Source organism: Trichosurus vulpecula, chromosome 3 (genome assembly GCF_011100635.1).
Source record: "Trichosurus vulpecula isolate mTriVul1 chromosome 3, mTriVul1.pri, whole genome shotgun sequence".
In the NCBI taxonomy this organism is placed as follows: Eukaryota; Metazoa; Chordata; class Mammalia; order Diprotodontia; family Phalangeridae; genus Trichosurus; species Trichosurus vulpecula.
Window position 1 is genome coordinate 406,279,574 of NC_050575.1, and position 25,924 is coordinate 406,305,497.

The window sequence follows — 25,924 nt, forward strand, 5'->3', positions numbered from 1 at the left end:
CCAGAGCTGAAGTGACTTGGCCTGGGTCACACAGCTAGGAAGTGTCTGGGGCCAGATCTGAACTCAGGTCTTCCTGACTCCAGGCCCAGAGCTCTCTAGATCCTCTGTGCCACCGGCTGCTTCAATTTTGCCCAATTTGAAAACTCTTGAGTTTGAAGTGTTTTCATCCTGGGCACAATCTATCATTTCATAGCACCACAGACCTAAAGCCAAAAGAGACTTCAGAAGCAATCCAATCCAACCTCATTTTATACAGATGAGTCTGAGGAAGGTTAAGAGACTTGCCTGACACCCAGGCAGCAGTATGAGAAGCAAGATTTGAACTCAGTTCCTCTGACTCCAGAGCTAGTGTTTTCACCACTGGATTACATATTTTCCCAAGATTTTAACAAATAATTTACTGTGTTTGAATAGAAAGCATGATCATTTCTGAAGAATCAGCAAAAAACTGATTCAATTTTTTAACATGGTAAGAGCTATTGATTTATAAATTATTAATCTGTCTACAGGGAAAAAGTAAATTTGGTTTGGAAGTGATTATGGTAAGAGTCAAAATAACTTTCAAAATTTCCTAAAAACCATGGTTTAGGGAATGAAAGTGCAGGCATCTAATAATAGATCCTTTCTAGAGAATTCATGAGCTCTGATAATTTAAGAAAATTATTAGTAGCTGGGCAGCTTGGCTTTGTGGCTAGAGAACTGGCCTCCAGGTCAGGAGGACCTGAGTTCATATCTCATCTCTGACTCAGACTAGCCATGTGATCCTGTGCAAGTATCTTCCCTTCTCAGCATCCCAGGAAACTCTCTCAGACTCAAAGATATAGAAAAGGCTCTAATGGGCATTAGCAGAAGAAGGCCCTTCCTGGGAGCTCCCTACACAGATGAACTCACAGGTCAGATCGACATCAATCAATTCATCAGTTAATAACCGCTAAGCATGTGAGGAAAGTCTTTTAAAAGGCTCTTTGAAAGAGAAGGAAGCCCACCAGAATCTCACTGTTTCCATCCTCACCAGTCAGAAACAAACTCATGCCTCATTGGGTTTAAACATTGCTGAATTAAATCAAAACCCCCAAATAAACACTACCTGTGGAATCATAATCTAAGGGGGTGGCAGTGGGTGGGAGGTGGGATTTGTTCCTTTTGTAAACAGACAATTAGAAAAAAAACCCTCTGCATCTTAACACAAGGATAAATATATGACAAGTTTTCAGTTAGGGGACAAGTGATGAGGCTCTACTTCAACAAGCGTGCCAAAGATGAACAGATGGGGTATTTGTACTTCAGATTTTCTCTTTTGTAATAACTTTTTCTTGATGTCTTTTGTTTTTTATAATATAGTTATCTCCGGCATCCCTCCCTTCTCTCTCCCCCAGAGTCATCCCATATAACAAAGAGTATTTTTCAAAGAAAAAAAAAATCAGCACAACTGATTGATACATTGGAAAAGTCTGAAAACCTGTGCCATGTGTGACACCTGTGGAAGGGTGGGCTGGGGGAGTCCTCTAGTCTTTCTCCACTGAGTCATATTTGATCTACTATGTCATTTTGTCATATTCACTTTTGATTGTGTCTGTGGCTGTTCTTTCCATTACATTGTTACAGTCACTGTGTATATTGTTTTCTTGGAGCTGCTGATTTCACCTACACCAGTTTATATGGATCTTTCCATGCTTCTCTGGATTCATCACACCCATCATTTCTGACAGCACAATGATATTCCATCACATTCATCGACCACAATTTGTTTAGCCATTCCCCAATCAATTGACATCTACTTTGTTTCCGATGCTTTGCTATAACAAAAGGGGCTGCTACAGATATCTTGGCATCTTTGAGGATTATCTTTTTATCAATAAGCCCAGTAATGAAGTCTCTGGTTCAAAGAGTATGGACAGTTTAGTTACTTTACCTGCATAATTGCAAACTGTTTTAAAAAATGGTTGTGCCATTTCATAGCTCCATCAACAATGAATTAGTGTGCCTGTCATTCTACAATCCCTCCAACATTAATTACTGCCATTTTGTCATGTTTGACAATTTGTAGGGTATAAGGTGAAACCTCAGAGTTGTTTTGATTTTAATTTCTCTTACTACTGGTAATTTGGAGCATTGCTTCATGTGGTTGTGAATAATTTGCAATTCTTCTTTTGAAAACTGTTAGTTCATATCCTTTGATCACTACTGGAATTTACAATATTATTTTAATGCTTGTACAATTTAAGAAACCATATATGTTATACTCCCTTTGTTTTGGAACAATGGGGTACAAACATTGTATGAGGGGCTCAAAACAAGAACTAATATTTTATATGATGAATTTTTAGGACAGTCTATGAAGACTTTGTCAAGGTTTAAACTGCATATTAATTAGCACAGGAGAGAAAATGAGATTACACATCAGGTAGTCTTTTTCCTAGGATTTTTTTATTTATGTTTATAAATATTAGCTTTACCACCTCATCCGATATGCATGGCATAGGTATCTATTTCACTGTACTTATTTCTTTTAAAAAGGTTTATTGATATCTTCCTTTTTTGCACAATAGTCAATTCCTGATGTGACCCACTCACTGCCTTTGGAACCATATCATACAAGACCAGTCAGTCTCTCCGCAAAGAGGCAACACAGCCTACTAGAAACGATGATTGGCTGAGAGCCACAAGCACTTAGTTTTGAATCTCACTTCTGGCATCACAAGTGATATGATTCAGGAAAGTCCCTTAACCTCTCTGAGCCTCAATTTCCTAATCTGTAAAATGATGAGAGCAGCAACTAATTACAGGGTTCATGTGCAGATCAAATTAAATAATACATGCAAAAATTCAGCAAAGCTTAAATGCAACATAAATGTCAGTCACCACAATTATTGCCACCAAAAAGAAAGAAGCATGTTAGATCATCTACATTATATTTCAGCTGAATTAAGCTGCCTTAGTATGGCTAGGTAGCACAGTGGATAGTGCAGGGCTTGGAGTCAGGAAAACTCATCTTCCTGAGTTCAAATTTAGCCTTGGACACCCACTAGCTATGTGACCCTGGGGAAAGTCACTTAACCCTGTTTGCCTCAGTTTCCTGGAGTTGAAGGAAATGGAAAACCACTCTATTATCTTTGCCAAGAAAACTCCAAATGAGATCACAAAGGAGTTGGACATAAATGAAACAACTGAATAATGATAAATAAATCTGGAGCAGAAAGAAAAGTTAGGCAAATCAAAACTGTTTTGCCAAATAATATTATCTTCCTACAGCATACGATTGTGCAATAGAACATAATGTATGTTCTATAATAGAACATTCTATATATAATAGAATAAATATTCAATAATAGAACATTCTATATATAATAGAACTGTCAATCTTTCTCATTCTCAGAGAAAAAAAATTTTCATTAATAATCAAGCACTGTTTACAGCAAAATAATAAGCACACTTTTTTCTCTCCACTTCACGGCTGCAGGACTGAACGATCAGAGCACTCCTCAACATAACTTGTTCAGGTGTTTGATCGACCTATAGTTAGAAAATGGTTTCCTAATCAAAACATTTTAGAGAAAACCATCACTACTGAAAAAATTTCATTTTGGAAGGTTGTGGAGGTATTGTTTTGTTTTGTTTTTCCCCCTTAATAGTATTTTATTTTTTCTAATTACATGTAAAGATAGTTCTCAACATTAACTTTTATAAGATTTTGAGTTCCAAATTTTTTTCTCCCTTCCAGCATGTAATCTGATATGGGCTAAACATGTACAATCATATTAAACATATTTCCACATTAGTCATGTTGTGAAAGAAGAATCAGAACAAAAGGAAAAAACCACAAAAAAGAAAAAAAGTGAAAATAGTCTGCTTTGATTTGTATTCAGACTCCAAACTTCTTTCTCTGGATATGGATAGTATTTTCCATCATGAGTATTTTGGAATTATCTTAGATCCTTGCATTGCTAAGAAGAGCTAAGTCTATCGAAGTTGGTCATCACACAATGTGGCTGTTACTGTGTACAATGTTCTCCTGGTTCTGTTCACTTCACTCAGCATCAGTTCATGTAAGTCTTTCCAGGTTTTTCTCTACTAAAGTTTTCAAAACAGCTTTACTTATTACTCTTCAAACCCTGGCATTCTTTGATCAAAAAGCACACATGTGATTCTAACCACACTTAGTCCCTCCTAAAAAAAAAAAAAACCAAAAAACTTTTGCCTCTTCTTCAACCTTCTCATCCAACTGCCCTTCTGTTAAGCTACTATATGGAAAGCCCTGAGGCAGGTTGTTAAAAAGTCATTAAGTCTCTATTATTTGCCTTATTAGTTCACAATCTGACAGAAAGCGCTCAATTTATGTATATATTTCAATTCAGCAAATATCTATAAGTGTCTACTAAGTGCAAGATACATAAACATGAAATAACAATAAAATCACCATAATGCAGAATAGGATAAAAGGCACAAGAAGGATAGAAAGAGGGTGATAGGAAAGATCCAAGGAAACAACAATTATTTCCAAATCCAGATGACCAGGATAGACTTCATGGAGAGTGTGGCATTTGAATTGGGCCTCAAAGAATGGGGAAGATTTTAATGAGAAATTAGAGAAGGAAGGAGGGAAAGGATATTTCAGGCAGAGGCAACAGAGTGAGAAAAAAAAATTGCAGTTGGAAAGCAATGGACAAGCATAAGGGACAAGTAGTTGAGTTTGGCTGAAGCAAGGTCGGAAATCCAGGGAGGTCCTTGAGTACCTAAATAATAGGGAGATGGCCTCAATATGCCACAAATGATTGCCTGCCACTAGAAGTCCATAAGCCCTAGAAATCAGTAGGGATGGCAATAGATTGGCCAGACTCATGACTCAGATTTAGAGAGATGTTCAGGTTTTACAAAATACTTTCCTCACAACAAGCCCCTAAAATTGGTCGTGTAATTATCCCTACCACCATTTAAAGACACTGAATCTTAGAGAGACTAAGTGACCAGCCCATTGTTGTACATCTGGTAATACTCTGAGCCAAGACAGAAACTGGGGTCCTCCTGATTCCATGTGTAATGTTCTTTCACAGTGCCTAATATTCAATGAAGATTTTACTGAGGTTGATGAACTGAGTTGGGAGATGATTCCTTGTAATCCAATGCAGGAAGGCAAAATTCCTTCTGAACTTTCAAAGTTCTAGCTGGCCAGATCAGGAATAGCCAACAAGTCTTATCATTCATGTAAAGTAAATAAGGAAAAATGTTGAGAAGCTACCCTCACCACACACCCCCCATTCTACGTATTCAAAGGATATATTTATGATCATGCCAATATTTATAGATGTTAATTAAGAGTATTAAATGTCAAGAGTTAAGTGGTAATGGATAAATAAAGCTGCTTTTCTCTGTGGCCTCACCAGCTGGAAAATGAAGTAGAGGTTTCTAGGGATCTCAGAAATTAAAAGGGAACACAAGAAATAACAGTTAGTGAAAAAGAGAATTTGCTTCAGTAAAAGTTAGAGACAATAAGATCACTTTTTGAGGTAATTGGTCCAGGAACACCACCTAGACTGCCCTCTGTGTAGCAAATGGGGGGTAAAAATGGGAACTGCTGTATCTTGGAGCAGTCAGCGGTGTCACAGAGAAAACTCTGTACACCAGGGATAAAGTGAAACTCGAAAGAGAATAAAAACTTCTTGGATAACAGTGTAAGGATATGGGCCAGGAACAAAGTAAACCCAGATCATTGGATCTCTATGCAAAGAAAGGAAGCTCTCATTAAATATAACTCCTACACTGGACTACAAATTCATTGTAAAGTGCTTTGCAAACCTTAAAGTATAATTTTATCATTATTATTATTATTAAACTCTTACAATTTCTCATAGCTCTAACAATAGTTGTACTGAACTCAAAAAGCACAGATCCTAGATTAGAAGAAACCTCAGCCTCCATTTCATCCAGCCAGTACCTGGCCAAGAACCTCTTCTATCTCCCAATCTCAGCATCCCCAATCAGAGTTCCTTTCCTGAGCCTCTCTTGAAAACCTGCATGGTTTGCTTCTGATAATCTTCTATGACTATGAAGAACAGGACAGTTAGGCTGCCATCTCAAGGTCCTTGGCGGGGACCCAAATGCCTTTGGGATTGGGGTGAGGGGGGCAATAAAGACAGGGAACCTACCATGTTATTACAGGCAACCTATTATTTTCAGATTTTTCATTTTTGCTTCTTGAAGGACAGAATATGACAATCTAAATTATCTTAAATATTACCTCAGGGCCATTATCCATCTAGACAAGAGTTTGAAATTGTCTATTGTAGTGAGGGGGCCTCTTGCTACATAAACTGGTATGTGGGGACCTTTCCTACATGCATAAAATTCCCAAGTTCTACGAAATCTATATATGTGAGAGAGTAGAATGGTGGATCCAAAATAGCTTAGATAAACCAGATAAGGTGAGACAAAGGAAGATGGGGAAGATGCAATTTTATTGTAGTAAAAATAATTAATAGAGGTACATTTGAAAGTGAGCCACTGAACATGCACAGTTTCTCCTACTTAAATACACACATACACAAGTATGTTGGTGATATGGGGTATGTGGGGTCCACTTTGAGTTCATGCAAACAAACAGCTCAGCTTCCTTTTCTAGGCACATTCTTGGTTTGCAAACACAAACATGCTTTGCACCACTCTACAACATTACCTCAGGTGGACAGCAGCTTACAGTCTTCTAGCAGGGGCAAATTCCTATGTTTGCTGATCATCTCTTAAGTCTCGCTTAAAAGAAAACCAAACACAACCCCAGGAAATCCAAATAAAATCAGATTTAGTTGTAATTATTTTGCATGTAGCATCTGAAAATCTTAATGCACTTTACAATCAAAATGCTTGACAACTTAAAGTTAACATAGAAAAGCATACCCAACATGAGCTTGGTCTCCAGGAAATCTGGCATGGCTTCCCACCCACCATAGAGCTACATGTTAGAATGCAAGCAAGAAATGTATTTGGGAGTAGATTCCATAGGACATCCCTGCCAGGGGCTAAAAAAATTTGGCTGAGTTTCCCAGAGTTATCATGTCCTACATCCTGTTCTATAGGGCTGTATGAGGATGGTAGCTTTCCAATGAATGGGAACGATCCTTGGCCAGGATTGGTTTCAAGAAGACACGGGTTCAAATTCTGAGTGAAACATGTACAGGCTGTGTGACCACGGGCAAATCACTTAACCTCTTGGTGTTACATACACACCCCACCACCATCTCCAGAAACTCTCTAAGACTATAAATGGCAGATGAGTTGCTAATCTGGATTGCTGAAGAAATTTCCACACACACAGAGTTCCCTATACTGACAGATTCACAGGTCCAGCTAAAGTCTCTTCTCCTACTCTTTGCTCTCCCCCAAATTACAAGTATACAGGTCATTCTCAGAGCTTTGTATCTGCAGATGGCTTTCACTCTTTACTTTTTACCAGTCAATAATCTGAAAATTTGGGAGTAAAATCATAGATGGGAAAACTAAAATTACCCCCTAACTTAAGGGCTGCAAATTGTTGCAGGAAGACCCATAAGAGCCCTCACTTTGGGTGCCAACAGAAGGAATCACAAGGATAAGAGCTACTACTTGCTCATCTTCACTTACTAGGTCAGGGTGGACTTTTTGTATGTGCAATAACATGGGTCAGGAGAGTGACTGATACAAGCAAAGAAAAGACTTGTTCAAGAAGAAGAGGAGGAAGGGGCTAAAACCTAATACTTCTGAATCTTAATTTGCTCTTCTGAAAGAAATACAGATTCTTCTGAAATGATATTGTAAGGAATAAAGAGGAGCTTGTGAGAAATATAGAGAACTGTCAATAGGGCTATAAAACATGGATTTCTAACTAATGAAACTCAAGAGTTTTGTTGTTCTAATACAGATGTGGTTCTTAGAAGCCCCGAGATAACATTAATAAGCAGCATATACACTGCAAAAAAGAAAAAAAACTAGACCAAAATTTAGCAGAAAAAAAAAGTCTCACCTCTGGTTTGCTGAGGCTGGATGACACCAGGGAGCCAGATCCTACATCTAAATCCCACTGTTTTCTACCATGATTGTCAGGATCCAAGGCAGCAATTCGTCCATCCAACGTACTGATAATCACCAATGACCTATAATTTTAAAAACAGTCACCAGTCAAAATTTAAAGCACTACCAAGAAGACATTTAATAAATAAAAACACTCTCAATTCTACCAAGTCCATTTTGAGATAGAAAGCAAGAATCTTTGGAGAGAAAAGAGAGAAGAACAGGGATATGATCATTCTAGCAGGCCTAGCATTAAGACAGGCACTTATGGCCCAGAATAATCAAGACAGGCACTCAGGCCTAGGATCAAGATGGGCCTAGAATCAAGACAGGCCCAGAATCAAGACAGGCATTCATGGCCCAGGATCAAGAAAGAGGTTCACAGGCAAGGACCAAGACAGACACTTATGGGCTAGAATAAAGACAGGTGTTTATGACCTAAAATTGGGGTAAGGACTTATGGCCTAGAATTAAGGCATGGCATTTATGAAAAGGAGAGGTAAATATTTTTTTTCTTTCACTTTTTCTAATTAGTTTGCAACAATTTTGCCCTCTTTTTATTTGTTGCAAAAATTGCAAATTCAACCATTAGTAAAAAAAAAAATGATCTGGCAAATATTCCATTCATATCCTTTTCTAAAATAAAATAATCTCAATAGTAAGTTCCACAAATCCACACTTTCCAAAAATCTTACAGAGTATGATTCAGAAGATAATTCTCTTTTCAAAGATTTATTTATTTTGAAGCTGAACATCAAATAAAATGGGCATTTCGATATACGTAGAACAGAAAAGAGGATTGTACTTAAAACTGCAGATCTCTATTATGTAGTTTTCTACTTAAGTATATAATAAATTCAACATGTAGCTTCAAAGTTGTCCTTGTCCATGAAAAGCTAATTCTCTAATTAAGAGGTTAATTTCCCTACAAAACATTTTAATTTCCTTTCTGAAAAATATAAACTTCACCAATAACAGGTAAACAAATAACAGAACTTAACCCAAGAGCAACAACAACAAAAATCCCTGCATGTCCTCAATGCACCTTCCTCAAGAATAAACCAAGTAAATTTATATATGGATTTTTTACAAGATCTTCAAATCTCCAACTTTTAGAAACAGGAAGGCAATTCAGTCCCAACTAACAATATTAACCCCCCAAACCAACCAAAGGGGGCAATTTTGTATTATCAATTCAGTTTTATTTCACTCAGTACATTAAAGATCCATTATTTTCCCAGCATGTCACTTATTGGAGCAGAATACATGTGGCAATCTGAAACACTTAACTGTAATTTACTGGAATCATGGCATTATTCCAACTATTCAAAGGGTTTTCACAATGAAAAAGAGACAATATTCTGGCACTCAAAGTTTACCAATCTCAAAAGGGGATAAGGTAGACTATAATCTCCACATATAAACATAGCAATTCTCCTTATGTACATGTTTCGGTGAAGTTCGGGGGTTTAGTATCTCAAATCAAGAGCAGTAATTCTGTTACCAACTTCCATTGAACACCTGCTCTGGGTGTGGTTGAATAAAAAATTAGAGCGTGATTTTCCAATTAGTTAAATCATTTTAAATCTCTTTTTAAAGAAACACTAATGCCTGGGTATAACTGGGTATCTTTTTAAAGAAATCTATTTTTATCTTTCACTACTTAATTTAACTAAGGTTTCCATAAGTTTGAGTAAAAAACAGTAAGCAAGGCTCCTAAAGCAGGATCACTATGATCAAAAATCCTAGCCTCCCTTTGGCTAGAAACTTTCATTTAACCCAATCTTCTACTTTCTGTTTATAATTTATTGGGCAAACACTCCCATTTGACTTTCCAAATTCCCTGCTTCTTTCTTATCCTTATGAAAAAAAAAAAGAGAAGAAATCCACAGTGCAAAACTTTGACTGGCCTAACAGTTGGGGTTTTTTCCCCTAATCTATTAGCCAGCTTCATGTTCTGAGGGTTTTTCAGAAACCTCAAAAAATTGGTGGTATTACTTTCTCTTTAGAAATGATTAAAAACTACTTCTTAGATGCTTTGGATTCTCTTACTTCACACTAATGAATGTAATTCTAATTAACTACAAAAAATAAAACATTTATTTCATTTTTAAAAGTTAATTCTGTATTCAGATAAGGAAAAGAAAAAGCATCTTATTTATCACTTAAAACTCCTGAGAAGGGGCAGCTAGGTGGTGCACTGAGTAGAACACAGGCCCTGGAGTCAGGAGGACCTAAATTCAAATCTGGCCCCAGACACTTGACACATTTACTACCTGTGTGACCTTGGGCAAGTCACTTAACTCCAATTGCCTTCCCTTCTCCCCTCCAAAAAAAACCCAACAACAACAAAAAAAAAACTCCTGAAAAATTAAGTCAAGTTCTCAACTGCAATCTATTTCTACAGTTATGAGATTAATTATTCTAGCTAACAAAATGAGGAAGGTAAAATTGTGTTTTGTAAATCTAAGCAGCATGGACAAATAAAAAGTAAAGCTAAGAAATTGCATGTTTTTTGAAACATATTCAATATACTGGCTGTGTGGACCCAGGCAACTCAACTTCTCAGTGCTCTGGAGAGCAGGCAACTCTCCAAAACCAGGGTGGGGATAGGTCTTCAAATGTGGCCCTTTGACTAAATCTAAACTTCACAGAACAAATCTCCTTAATAAAAGGATTTGTTCTGTAAAACTTGGTCTCCTTTTATTAAGGAGATTTGTTCTTCGAAGTCTGGATTCAGTCAAAGGGCCGCACTTGAGGACTTAGAAGGCCACATGTGGCCTTGTGCCAAAGGTTCCCCATCCCTGCTTTAAAATTATCAGTTGCCAAAAAGACCAGGAACTGCATGGATAGAGGCAGTTTCCTTATGTGGGAGTTCCCAGCCAATGAAACCTGGAGTTTCACACCAATGAAATCACAGTTCCAATCTCTATCCCTCTATTTTTGTACACTTCTGTCTTAATTCTAGGCTAACTAGAGCAACCAGATAGCTGTTTTACAAAAAATTAAATCTTAGCACCAGCAGACCATTCTAATACATAACCATGGCATAGACCCATCACCCCACATGCCCTGGCCAGCAGCCCAGCCTTTGTTAAAACCCAGCAGCTGGAACCCAAATACTAGCCTGATATTTTTTTTTTTGGATAGGCACTACTAGCCAACTGCTTCAACCAAACAAGATGCTCAGTATTCTCCTTCATTTTAAAGAGATATATATCTGGAGAACCAGGATGAATTAGCTATAAGACACACTACTGGAAAGTTTAATGGATTAGCTACTTGGATAGCACTAACCTCCACCTGTGCCAGTGAATTTCTAGCAAATCCAATAAATTCCACAAACGCTAAATGCCTAAAGTGTCCTCTTCTTTAGATTCTTCTAGGGCACTTCATCTGATTATCTCCTTGACCTATTAACTCTACCATATATCAGCCCTCTGGGTACTTGAAATAACTCTCCAGTAGATTATAAATTCCATTAAGGCAGAGGCTATGTCATTTGTCATCTTTGTAGTCCTTGAACAGAGCAGAACGTCTTATACAATATTTGTTAAACAAAATTATTTTATTTTCAACATAGCTGATGAATAAAATTAATGAAAGAAAAGTGTTTTTATGGGATCTTCTCAGGCATGGTCTCTGGTCAAGTAACAAATTCTTTGACAAAAAGCTATTTTGAATATCATCATGGGCCAAATGGAATTAACAGGTGTTATGGGCAGCTAACAGCAATGGCCAGAGTGGATTTAACTAAATGAGAAATTTATGAAAAATATCGATTGTTCAGACATATAGTGGAAAGACCAGTCCACATATCTGAGACAGGTACCAGAAATTAGCTGATTCCAAAACTGAAGGGAGAAGACAGTGGAATGGACTGCACGTGGAAAACTGTGCAAGGCTTGAAAGGCCCTACTCCTTAGAACAAAACAAACAGAAACAAAAACTAACCTGGCAGTGCCACATGGTTATGAACCTTGAAATGCCCTAACCTCTGAAGAAACTAATCCATGAGTGACCCATAGGTCAAGGGAGAGAGGGATGGCACATGAAAGGAAAAAGAAGCATTGTTCCACTAATCACTTGCACACAAGTGGCCAAAGAAGCGGCATTCAGAAAATATATGATCAGAAAGGAGGCAGGTCAGGTCATGTATTAAGGACCAAGGACAACAGATCATCATGCTGGAAGGAACTTTAGAGGTCCTTTAGTCTAGCCCCTGAAATCTAACAGATGAGGAAATTAGGCCCCAGAGGCCTTAAGTGACTTGCCCAAAGTCGTTGTGTTTGTCCTTCGTTCTGGAAGAGGACCATGGCATCAGGGAAATGATGACACGACTCAAACTTGACTTTAATTTGAGTGAGGGAAGGCTGTGTAAGGTCACCAGTCTCACTTTCTCCTCCAGAGCCATCTGGGTCCAGTGACCAAATATTCATCAGGATTACTGGAGATGGCCCAGGATGCAATGGGAGACCCTGCCCTTTTAGGCTAAGACCTTTTCATGTACTCACTTAGAGTGAGGTAATGCCCATTCAGTGAATAGGCCTCTTTAAGAAGTGAGTCAAGGGATGGCGAGTTTGTTCAATGTTCAAATAAGAGTCAAGGTTGTACCTGATGATTTATATTGGGATTGCATTCAATTCAACAAGCATTCACTAAACATCCACTACCTATAGGTATGTACCATGCTATATGTTATTCACCCTTTGTTTTAAAGAGGACCAACAACATCATGGGGTAATGTCTTGACTTGCCCATGAACTGGATTTACGTGAGATATAGTTGCACAAAGTCACAAGTCTTACTCTCTCTCCTGCAGTCACTGAAGTCCAATGGCAAGACAAAAGTCAAGACAACTGGCAATGGGCTGGGACACAATGGATGACCTTGGGTCATCCATGTCTGACAAAGCTCCTGGCACCTTTGTGGCTGTTGGAACAAATTGTTCTTATATGCCTATTGCACTGGGGGAAGTCTTCATATGCTTAGAGCAGACATCCCCCAAATTCAGTGACAGTTTTGTGGTCTATCAATTACCCTCAACCTGGTTTAGCTGGTTTTACCAGGAAGTGGTCGCTGCACATGCTATAGCTTCTTGGAGCCACAGGTGAGAGTTGAATGGCAAGTGGACACCAAAGATGAATGAGCATCTCTGAAAAAGGCTTCACAGCCCTCCCACCAGAGGTGCTAGTCCTCCCTGAATACCACACTCGCGCTAGATGAGAGGGATACATGTGACACAGACCCTACCCTCACAGAGTATAATCTAATAAAAAGAAAATAAATATGATTCAGGAGAAAGAATGAAAGCAGTCAAAGCCCTGTGGGTTATATAGATACCTCAGTCCTCTATAATATGAGCACTTTCTTAAAAAAAAAAAAAGAATGGTTAGGCATTGGGCACAGCAGCCTTCAAAATAACAGTTCAAGGAATGAAACTACCTATTTTTTACCGGATGAGGAAAGATCTGCTTTAGACGTGAATTGAAGTTCTTATCCCTAATTCAGCTTTCTGTAACAAGTCAGACCACTGATTTATCAGAGCTAAGATGGGAATTTATAATAAACAAGAAAGAATACTAATGAGAAAAAAACATGGCATTTAAGAAGTTTTAACCTTGAATTAAACCTGCTGCTGATATTTTTAAATTAGGAAATGGACAAAAGAAATGACAGTGATACCAACTATAATTTCATCCAGAAGTTAAACCCACATAAATTGACTATTACAAGAACTCAGAAAGCAAACATTTGTCTTACTTGCCAAACAAATATGACTGCTAAAGATAACACCAGTTTGGAAAATAAACCCATCTGTAAAATTTTACAAAGAAGGATAATGAACAATTACAAGCAGTATTATTTCATAAAGCAGTGATAGGTTAAAACCAACCAACTAGGCAAAGTCAACCCAAGGGAATTCAAGAATGAAAAAGAAAGAAAAACTACATAGAAGAAAAGGAGACAAGATTTGCAAAAACTGTTACAACAAACTTTATCTTCCATGTGGACCCCTAAAATCACAGACCCCAGGGTACTTATGGAAGAAGACGAAATAGCACTGAATTTAGAAAACAAGGATGAAAATTGATAATAGCCAGAGTTAACATAGTGGTTTAAGGTTTGCAAGACATTTTACAAATGTTATCTCATTTGATCCTTATAACTCCATTGCTATTATCTTCACAGCACAAATGAGGAAACTGAGGCAAACAGAAATTAAGTGACTTACTAACAGAATCAATAAGTATCTGAAGCTGGATTTGAACTCAGGTCTTCCTGACTCCAAGTCTAGAATTCTATTTATTCACTTAGCTTTCTCAGGAAGAAGCAGCAGAATTATATTAAATAACAGAAAGAAGACCAGTGAAAGCATTGAGGGACCTTTGCAAGGTATCTAAACTAGGGGAATGCATCAAAGGTATAGAAAAAAACTCAGATCTTGGTTTTTTTTTTTTAAAGATAAGCAAGAAAACAGCTATGACTGACCTCTGCTCCTATTCTCCTAGCTATACAAATTCCTTACGAGGATCATCTAAACATGAATCAGAGGGCATCCTTGGTGAAGATACTCATAGAGCAAACAGACTTACCCAAGCACAGTAAGAAATGATTCAGAGAAACAGGAAATTGACCCTCCTAAAGTACAGATCCAACTATGTCACTCTCCCCCCTTGACGCCACCATTTAATAAACTCTTGTTACTCCTTGTTACCTCCAGGATCAAACATGAAATCCTGTTTGGCTTTCAAAGCCCTTTATAACCTGGCTCCTTTCCCCTTTTCTTACACCTTATTCTACTCTGCACACTGGCAATCTGGTGACACTGGCCTTCCTGGTGTTCCTCAGACAAGACACTCACTCCATCCATCTGCTAACTGACATCTTCACCCAGAACTACCTCCAGCCTCTCTCGTTTCCTGAGCTTTCTTCAAATCTCAGCTAAGGTCTTTCCCACTCCTCCTTAGTCTGAGCGCCTTCCCTCTGAGATGACCTCCAGTTTACCTCGCTTATTCGAAGCTCTATTTTCCTCAATAGATGGGAATTTCCTTGGGAGCAGGGACCAGTGTTTGTTGTTCTTGTTGTCCTGCCTTTCTGTGTACACCAGTGCTTAGTGCAGAGCCTGGCACATCGAAGGTGCTTAATAAATGCTTACTGAGCCACATGGGGAAACAGGTATAGATCAATGGCTACTGAAACAAACAGAATCAGGAGAATACAGATAACTTCAACATTATAAGTGAAAAGATCATTAAAAGTAAGTGGAACTCTCAGAAATGGAAAAAACCATGCAAATCCCAGAGATCATGAGAAACATATCTGCCTCCTCCCTCTCAGCACAGGGTGTGCTTGCTTTCTTTTTTTTCCTTTGTCATAAGGGAGTATGGAAAATGACCAGCATAAATACAAGTATTAAAAATTGTTAGGAGCCACATGCATTCCACAGGACCTCTGCCACTGGAGTTCAAAGACGAGAATGCTGCCCAGGGCTGCAGCAGATGTGGAAGGCAAGGATGGTTTGGTCATGTACAGAGGGAAAGAGCAGGACCTCCAAGGGAGGGGACATTGTGGACAAAGATGGGGGGAGGAGTAAGGGGGACAGCACAGTAACAGGACAATAAATTCACCTGTTTATGTCACTGCATATAGAACAGGACTCAACAGAATAACCTGACTGCCCAATCTAGCATAATGTTATGGGCAGCACAGTTAAATAGCTTATGATAATAAAAGTAAAAAATCAAAAGTCAAAGAAATTATCATATCCATTATTCTACAGAAACTTTAAAGGAATATGAATTTGGCATTTCTCAAAATATAAGTTCATAACCAAAATGGGAGAGAGGGGGTCAAGGACAAATCGCTCCAGACATCATCTTTCTGCAAATTTTTATGTTACAACTCAGTTAAATGACCTCGGGCCAAAATCAATGTCACAATTCAGAATTCTTTGAACACTGATACAAAAATGGAAAATAATATAAACAGGAAAGTGAGCAGGTACTTCCTGCCAAGCAGTAAAGAACTATACTCTTTTTTTTTATTTCCCAAAGCAAGCAGGTCAAAGTGACCTGCCCAGGGTCATCAAGTGTCTGAGGCCGGATTTAAACTCAGCTTCTTTGAACTCCAGGGCCAAGCATCCATCCACTGCGCCCCCTAGCTGCCCCACAAAGAACTATACTCTTGTTCAACACAGGAACAAAGTCGAAAATGTGATAGCAAATTGTTAAGAACAAACATCAAACAAAGGTGGAAAGTGAACAAAATAAGCTGAAAGTCATGGAAAGCATCAGACATCTTCCCATGAGTAGTTTTTCATATTTTGAAGTGTCTAAAATATGGGTGAAAGGGTTATTTTTAAGACACTTAATGAATAAGAAAAGCCAGGCAATGTGGTATAGCTTGGCGTCATCATCACTGACATTTATATGGCACTTGTTATGTGCCAAGCACCGAGCTAAGCGCTCTACAGTTATGACCTCATTTGGGATCACAACCCTGACAGCTAGGTGCCATTATTATCCTCATTTTACAGATGAGGAAATTGAGGGAAACAGGCTTAAGTGACTTGCCCTGGGTCACATAGCTAGTAGTGTCTGAGGCCTAATTTGAACTCAGGTCTTCCTGCCTCCAGGCCCGGGGCTCTCCCTACTGCAACACCAAGCTGCCCAATACACTTAAATTGCTGTCGCAACTCTGCCTGCCAATCCTTTCAAAACGTGGTTCCTCGCCTAGAATGCACTGAATTTTACTTGAATGACAGTTTGCCAAAATAAGTCACCAAAGCTACAGTGGAACAACAGACAGTTCTTCGGTTTTGGAATTGTTATACTCTCCCTTCCAGACTTCTCCACTTGAAGGTACTAATCCCACTGCAGAAAACCCAGGTGGTGTTGTTCTGTCACGTCTGACTCTCCATGACTCCATTTGGGGTTTTCTTGGCAGAAATACTGGAGTGGTGTCCCATTCCCTTCTCCAGCTCACTTTATAGATAAGGAAACTGAGGCAAACTGGGTTAAGTGACTTGCCCAGGGTCACACTGCTAGTAAGGTGACAGACTAGATTTCAACTCATGTCTTCCTGACTCCAGGCCCAGTGCTCTATCCACTGCATCTCCTAGCTTCCTGGCAAAACTCTGACATAGGTAGTAATCAAATCAAAAAAGGACAATTGGAAGCTCCAGGGACTGGCTCCTGCCTTCCTCAGAACCAACTTGTTACATAGTAGGTGCTTAACAAGCGTTTATTGACTGATTCCTGAACTGAACTGATGTTAAAGACCTGACATATTTCTTTAAGTGAAACTTAATTGTTGCTTTAAATGTCATATGATTTAACTGGCAATATTTGACCTTATAGTCAGATACTTGGCTTTTGCTCTATTTTGATTTGGGGCATGGCTAGTCTTGTGATGGCATCTACTCAAATAAAGGAGGTATGATTTAGAGAGCAATATTTATTTAGTAGGTGAGGACTTGGAAGTAAAATAATACAAAAAGTGTGTTACTATCTTTCAGGAGTGGTCTACGCCTGAGGAGGGATTGAGGTTGTTCAATCATTTCAGTCATGTTTGACTCTTCATCAGACCATTTGGGGTTTTCTTGGCAATAGAGTGGTTTGCTATTTCCTTCTCCAGCTCATTTTATAGATGAGGAAACTGAGGCAAACAGGGTTAAGTGACTTGCCCAGGGTCACACAGCTAGCAAGTGACTGAGGCTGGATTTGAACTCAGGAAGATGGGTCCTCCTGACTCCAGGCCTGGCCCTCTATCCGCTGGGTCACCTGGCTTGGCTGCTCCAAGTTCAGTTTAAATGAGGACAAAATATTACTCTTCTCTTCCTCTGATGAGTTTTGGGTTTGGCTTCATATCAAGCTAGAAAGAGAACTAAATGTAAGGTAAAAACTTATCAGTTCAACAGTATGTTCATTTTTTGCCCTTAAAGCAAATCAGACCTGAAATGAGTAATATGACCAGTATCATGGAAAGATACTTACCCTGGATTCCTGGTTCAGAGCCCATCTCTGAGGTTAACTATCTAAATGTCCCTGGGCAAGTCACTTTACCATCCTCAACTGGAAATGAAGGGGCTGGACTAGATGGTCTCTGTTCTAATCCAGACCTAGCTCAGGCCACTCCGGTGATTCAGGCTGAGATTAGAACAGCCTGAGATTTTCAAGGGCCATCAAAGTAAAAAAAAATTTTTTTTGCTTAAATATGTAAAAGATTTAAAAAGGATACAATTACTAATGACTCATTCAAATGGATATTCCTACCTATGAGGTCCCTTCCAGCTTTGGATCTCAGAGCCTCCTTAATTTAGTTCTGAGTCCTTTTAACGAAGGTACTAAGTTTAATAGGTTTTAGTAACAGAAATTGTATCTTCTTCAATTCCCCCCTCTGACTGTGCCCCTGTATTATTTCAAGGTGACAGAGAATGAAAGGAAAAAAAAAATACAGGCATTCAACTCATTAATAGTAAACCAAACCCTAAAGTCACAACTTTAACCTAATGTGGCCAATCGTCCACTTATGACAGTGTGGCTGAGGAAAAGTATTTCACCCACCACTGCGCTTTCAAAGAACTAATGATTATAAGACAGCATATTCTTAAAGAGACAGTGAGCTCTATATTCAGATACCATATTAACATTCATTCAACCATCCAATCAGGAAGCATTTATTAAGCACCTACTATGTTCAAGGCACTAGGGATACAAAGAGAGAACTAAACAGTCCCTCCCCCCAAGGAGCTTACATTATACTAGTGAAAAGCAACACTGTACACAAGTAATACAAAACAGATACAAAACACCACATTGTATATAAATAATATGAAACAGATACAAAGTAGCAACATTATACACAAATAATACAAAACAGCAACACTGTATACAAAAAATACAATAGAGATACAAAGTAAATACATAGTCATTTCAGGGAAGATCAAAAAAGGCCTCTTCGTAAAAAGTGAGACTTGAGCTTAACCTTAAATGGAGCTAGGGATTTCAGGAGACAGAAGGAAGAGGGGACTGAATTGCAGACTGGTGACCAGCCTGTGTGGAGTGGGAGACAGGCCATCCAGTATAGAGAAGAGAAGCAGAGTGAGTGTGTGAGGTGAAGGATGACCAGGAAGGACTTCAAGCACCAGAGAGAGAACCTTATTTTATTCTTGAGACAAAAGGGAACCCAAAGCTGCTTTTTTTTTGGGGGGGGGGGTGGAGGTGGGAGGGAGGAGAGAATGGTCGCACTCACACTTTTAAAATACCTATTTGACAGCTAGTGGAGGATGGATTGGAGGCCAAAGAGACTAGAAGCAGAGAGAACAATTAGATGGCTATGTAGTAGTATAGGCAAGGACCAAGAGAGCTGGAACTAGGGTCATTATAACACAAATGGAAAGAAGGGGAGAGATGAAAGCGATCTGAAGTAGAACAAATGACAATTGACAATGTATTGATACTAAGGTTGAGGAAGAGTGAAAAGTGCAAGATGACTCAAAGTGAGAACCTGAGTGTCCAGGAGGATGATGGTACTCTTAGCAGAACAGTGACATTAAGGAAAGTGATGTGTCTGGGGAAAAGACAGAATTCCATTTTGGACATGCTGAGTCTGAGATACCTACAGGACATCCAGTTCTAAATGTCCAATAGACAGGTGGTGAGGCAGGTCTAATGTTAAAGGAAAATATGTAGGCTAGATATATAGAACTGAGAATCATCAACATAGAAATGATCATTGGACCTTTGGCAGCTGATGAGGCCACCAAGAGAAAAGTTGTAGAAAAAGAAGACCTTAGAAAAAGCAATAGGAGACATCCATGGATGACAAGCCAGCAAAGAAGACTGAGAAGGACTGGCCAGAAAGGTAGGAAAGAGTAGTGTCATAAGAAACCAGGGAGAAGTACAAATTTAGGAGGAGGGGGTAGTTAGTGGTATCAAATATCACAGAAAGATCAAGAAGGATGAGAACTAAAACAACGTCATCAAATTAAGAGCCCATAGGTTGTAACCTTGGACAGAGCAGTTGTAGTTGAGGGATGAAGTTGGAAGTCAGACTGGACTGAGTTAAAAGTAAATTCACAAAAGGAGATGAAAATCCCATTAAGTTTGAGGAAACTGAGTCAGGAAAATACAGCCATATATACTTATTCTGCAAATCAAGAGAAAGAATCTAACTCTTAGGCCCAGACTCCCAGTAAGACTCCTAGTCACAAGTAAGCTACACAAACAGAAGAGCTATTGCAGTGGTCTTCATATGGTTTTTAGTCAAAAACTACTTTGGCCATTTAATAAAATTATACAGATTATCTTATTTCTGTGGGCTCCTTGCCCTTTTATCCCACTCTATCCTCTGAGATCTCACTTTCCCAGAGACTCTCAAATCTTTTATCTGCGGCCACTACCACCACCACCACCACCACTACCGATGCCGCCAGAGTTGCTAAACTCCATCTCTTTCCTTGAAAAATAAATCTTCCAGTTCCTGCTTCTCACTCTCAGTCCCTGACATTTTATCAACCTATTCTCCCCTTGAAGATCCCAAACCCAATGCAGAGACCCCTAGTGCCACTATGCAAAATGCCAACTAAAGTAGTAAAGAGTTACTTAAGAGCCCTCAACTCTACCACAAACTTTTAGTCTCTTAAATGCTAAATTTCTCCCTAGGCACATCAGCATGGAGTAGTTGAAATGAATGGATTTTTCCCAACTTTCTGAATACCAGACTGCAAGTCAGGAGATCTGGGTCATCTAACTTCGAGTTCCTCCTTCAGCAAAACATCTGGGTTCAGATTCCTCACCTGACCCCGGCAGACTGTGGGAATAGTCACTTCACCTACCTAAGCCTCCTCATCCATAAGATGGGGATTCTAAGCCTTACCCCACCTCCCTCCCTCCCAGGCTGGCTTTGCATACCTTAAAGCTCTATGTAAATGTGAGTTATCATTCTATCCTACATATTATTAAACAGGTATACTCACCTTTAGACCCACTGTTCCATATTGATCCTACTGTACAAAAGCTACAGCACCAAGACTCATCACTCCAGGTATTTGATTTTTTTTTTTTTTACATACAAAACCTTTCCATAAAGTGATTCCCAACCACAGGATTCTTACATTTTCATCCCGTCCTCTCCACACCTTTACATACAGCTTTCCAGCTAAACAAAGCCCTCAAAAGGCCAGTCTACCACAACAAACTCAAAATTAGATTCATTTTTCAGTCAAAATTGAACACAGTGACAAGAGCCAAAGCCCATCTGAAACCCAGGATTGTGCTTTGCACAGATTTGGTATTTTCTTTTCAGTCTATGTTGTTTCCTCTAACAAGAGGTAGACTCTGAGGAGGCAGGCACAGCTTGCTTTTTTTTTTTCCCTTACGTCCCCATCACTTAAATAAAGGTGCTAGAAAAAATGCTTGTTGACTGATTAAAAACCGGGAGGGACATAGAAGAGTTGAAATCTTATGTTCCTAAAATTGTCTCTTAGGAGAAAAAGCACATCTCACAATCCTGGCACAGCTAAAATAAACTTTCAAAAACAATTAAATTCAGTGACCAAAACTTAATGTACAGCATTAACCATTTTGAAACAAATAAAACTTTGAAAATTCTATTAAAGAAAATGTTTGCAATCAACAATTAGGAATTATCACAATGATTTCAGAATAGCAAAAGAAAATACACAAAATTGTTTTAGTACTTATTTACTTGTCTATACCTTTACAAATATTTCTCCTCAGCTGTTGGTTGTGAATGCTTGGTTAACTAAAGTCTGTTTCCTTAACTCCTCCTCCTTGATACAAACAGGACATGAGCTGTCATGGTGGAACTGACATTTTTCAGTTTTGATGTGTGTGTGTGTATGTGTGCATGTGTTTTAAATGAACACATTACAAAAAGAAAAGGTTGTCTGGACTTTCTACAACAATAACAAAAAGTAGAATGAAGCTAAAATGCTTTTATAGTACTTTTTCTGATTTGTTTTGACTGAGTACTTCTGAAATTTATTTTTAAATAACCTTTTCTACACATGTCTGATTCATGGAAGAGTTGCAAAAGAATGATAGCTAATACCTTTTCAAGAAGATCTAACTATGAAGTTAATACTGATTCTTGCTTCGGTAGAGTGCTAGGAAACAATTTCACCAAAGGGTGGTCTACTTTAAATTGGCCTTCATATAAAAATCCATTAAATAGCTCCCTACACAATTTTAGTTCTCATCCATTTACCTTAAAGAAGCATAAAAATAGTGTAGGGTTTCTAGAGGCAGTCAGTCAATAAGCTTTAAGCACCTACTGCAGGCCAGGCACTGTGCACTGGGGATACAAAGAGAAACAAAAGACAATCCTTGCCCTTCAGAAACTCACAATCTAATGGGGGAGACAGCAAGTAAATAAATATACACAAACTATATGCAGGATAAATAGGAAATAATGAACAGAAAAGGGAGGATTAAGAGGAACTGGGATATTAATAAAACTGAAGAAATTAATAAATTAATGATTAATGTTATTAGCGATATTTTATTATATAAAATTTTTATCATAACTATGTATATATTGTTTATAAATAATTAAAAATTAAAATTGACAAAATTAATAAAATTAAAGAAGGTGGTATTACAATAATTTGGAAACCACCACATTGTCAGATTCTTTTGCTTCTTAGTCTTGATTCTGATTTAGAGCATTAGGTTGGTTTAATCCATTCAACATTTCTCCAGTCAACCTTATTTGTTAAATAGGACAGCATTTCTCACTGGGTTGCTGGGAAGATTAGTTGTCTGCAAAATACTCTGAAGTAATCATCATTGGCATGGTACATTTAGAACAGGCTTTCATTTTATTTGGTCTTTACAACAACTCTGTGAAATAGAGAGGATATTATCTCCATTTGAATTTAAGGAACTGAAGCCGTTTTCATTCCTCTGGCTTAAACAGCTGGTTCTGGTTAGTAAACCAGGATTAGTCATCTCCTTAGTCCAGAGTTCATCCCAATTTTCTAACTCAAGTACTGATTGACAGATGCAATTCAGGATGAAATTAACTGACTCAATTGAAAGCAGAATCCTGAGGGGTTATAGGATGACTTACACTCCAGAGCAGTGCTCTGTATTATTAAAAAGTAGGAGGCTAAGCAACTCAGACAGTAGTTAGTGATCCCTGATCCAGAACCACCTTACAAAGTTTATGTAGTGGGTGGGGGGAAAAGGTCAGCCAACATTCAAAGGAAGTTGTGTAGCATATCTTTTCAAAGTTCCTGCTGAAAAACATCAATACAGATGCAAGGGCACAGCATCTTCATGGTCAGACATCTAAAACAGTGCTGTTGTGTTTTAAAAGGTAACTTTGCCAAGGAAAGAAGAAGACAATGAGTGGAAGAAAGTGAGGTCTCTTTTCTCCAAGCATTTCAAACAATGACTGAAAGGGCTAAACTATTTCACTTAACTTGACTCTCCAAGAAACAATCTCACTCCAGTTCCTGAAGTCTTGTAGGCACTATGGGAAGTGATCATTAAATGTATTCAAGAAAAAACTGCATGGGACATAGATTGGCATCACCCCACCCATAACTTCCAGGGAAGCTTTGTTCCTCCAATACCCCCTCCCTCCTCCACTTTCCATTCTTCCTGGTCAGAGCCTGGACTCTCATTTGACAAGGGAAGATACCACGTCCTTAATGGGAAGTGGTCTCTAAAGTACTTTTCAGCTCCAAAATATTTTGATTCTGTGAAATCGGAAGCGGTGTGAAGACAGGCACAGCGAAGCACCAACAGCCCCACAGCCTAAACCAACTGAGGCCCCTAGGATGAATCCCACATGCAGTCCTGCGGTGGGGGAGGGGAGATCGGGACCGTAACAGAAACTGACCACAGACGTTCCCGTCTAGAGTGTCCCGGCAGGGGATTACCCTAGGGTTTCCTACCACTGCCTTCCTATTCAAAAGTTTCCTCAGCAATCAAGCCTCCAACCTGCTTTAGATCTTTTTTTTTCCTGAGCCTGACAGTCCCCCACCAGAGTTACTGTAGGGAAGTTTCCACGTGTATGAAATGAAGGAGTGTTTCCAAATCTGTTTCCCCTATTGTTTTCCTATGCCTTTCCAGATGTGGATTGCTAGAGACAAGTCCGTACTTGTGTGCTGCCGGGGAAACAGCACGGGGCCAGGAGTCGGGAGAACCCCGGTCTACCACTAGGTAGCTGTGTGATACTGGACCATCCCCTACCCTTCTCTGGGGCCCGGTCTTCTTCCTCGATAAAAGTAAGAAAATTGGACAAATTGATCTCTAAGCCTCATTCCAGGATAAACATTTTAGGGCTGCTCTGCGCTGAGTTATTAACACTCCCCCCTTCCTGAAATCACTTTATGTTATCTGTGTACCCTTAGCACTTCCCAGGAGAATGTAAATTCTTAGAGGGGTAGTGATTGTTTCCTTTCGGTCCTGGTACCTCCAGCACTTCTGCACGTGGTAGACGCTTAATACACAATTGCTCGCTAAACTGCTGAACTGATCTAGGACCTCCCTGAGCCCATCTTCTCATCTACCGAGTGGGGATGGATCGCATACATGCCCTCAATGCTGCCGGGGTAAAAAAGCTGTGAACTTCAAAGAGCTCCCATTCCCGGTATCACTTCTGTTCCCGCCTATTCTCTGGTGGAGGGAAATCAAAGACTGTTGGTTCTAGAAGGCCTGGGTTCAAATCTCGACTCTGCCACTTTGATCTTGGGCAAGTCGCCTGCCTTCTCTGGGCCTCATTTTACCCCTCGATGATCTCTTAAAGTCTCTATTCCAGCAACAAATTATGATAGGCTTGATAGCGAGGAAGAGAACCGTAGTCAGAGGGTTCTAGGATGAAAGTGACCTCGGGGGCCGTCTGGTCCCCACCCCACGTTTTGTTGCGGAGAAACTAAGGCCCAGAAGGTTAAGGTCACGCAGGCAGGACCGGAGATAGCATTAGGACTCGGGCCGTCGGATCCCAGACCCCGTGCTTTTTTCCCCACGGTAGCGCCCTGAGTTCAAATCTCTGCTCTGCCCCTTGGGACCAGTCGCCGGGCCTCTCTTGGCCTCAGTTTCCCTCTGTGTACTTAGGGGGGGACAGTGAGGGGAAAGATCCTGACTCACGCACCTGCTGCTCTGCCGCAAGTCCGGCTCGTCGTCCAGGTTCGGCTCTCGCGGCTCCTGCTCGCCCGCGGCCGCCGGAAGCGCCTCTGCATCCTCCACCGTTACCTCAGCGGCTGCCAGCGAGGGCACCGCGGCGGCGGCCGAAGTAGGGGCAGCCGAGGCGCCCAGGCCGAAAGCAGTCACATCCTCCTCCGCCGCCGCCGGCCCCGGGGACTCGGCGCTGCGCTCCGGGTCCGGGGCTGCGGCCGCCGTCCCAGCCGCTAACCCGAGCAGCAGCAGAGCCAGAGCGAGCGGGCCCCGGCGCGTCGCGCGCTCCATCAGCGGCGCCCCACCCGCGCGGACATGGAGACCCGGCCGCCGTAATGAACCTCTTCCAGCTCCTCTAGACTAGCCCCGGGCCGGGCGCAGAAGCACACGGCGGCAGCGCCGACACCCAGACTGCTTTGACAGTCGGCTCGGTTCCCCGGGCCACGTCTAAGGCCCGCCTCCTCTGCGGCCCCTCACCGCCGAGGCTGCACATTGGGTAGCCTCCTCGCCCATCTTGGCCCTCCTCGGGAGTAGAGCCCATCTATTAGTTCGAATAGCTGCCACTCAGTGTCCTGGGGCAGAGTCTTGTGGGGAGGGCGTGCTTTCTCTGGTTGTCAACACGGAGCTTGCCAATCAAATCGTACTTGGAGCTCCCGGAGTCCGTCGCTCTTCCGGGTGTGACTGACCAATGGAAGACTCATCTCCCCACATTTTTCCTATTTGATTGGTGGTAC

At 40.1% G+C, this 25,924-nt stretch overlaps 1 protein-coding gene across 1 annotated transcript in view; it reads right to left on the reverse strand.

Annotated features, from left to right (window-relative positions):
• Positions 1–25,663, reverse strand: part of EIF2AK3 (eukaryotic translation initiation factor 2 alpha kinase 3) — a 79,604-nt gene extending 53,941 nt beyond the window's left edge. Inside the window, exons 1-2 of the mRNA XM_036751866.1 lie at positions 25,168–25,663; positions 7,991–8,120 (exon numbers count right to left, since the gene is read on the reverse strand). Coding sequence (XP_036607761.1) covers positions 7,991–8,120; positions 25,168–25,481 — 444 coding nt within the window. The 5' untranslated portion in view covers positions 25,482–25,663. The remainder of the gene's footprint in view (positions 1–7,990; positions 8,121–25,167) is intronic.
• Between the last annotated feature and the right edge of the window lie 261 nt (positions 25,664–25,924).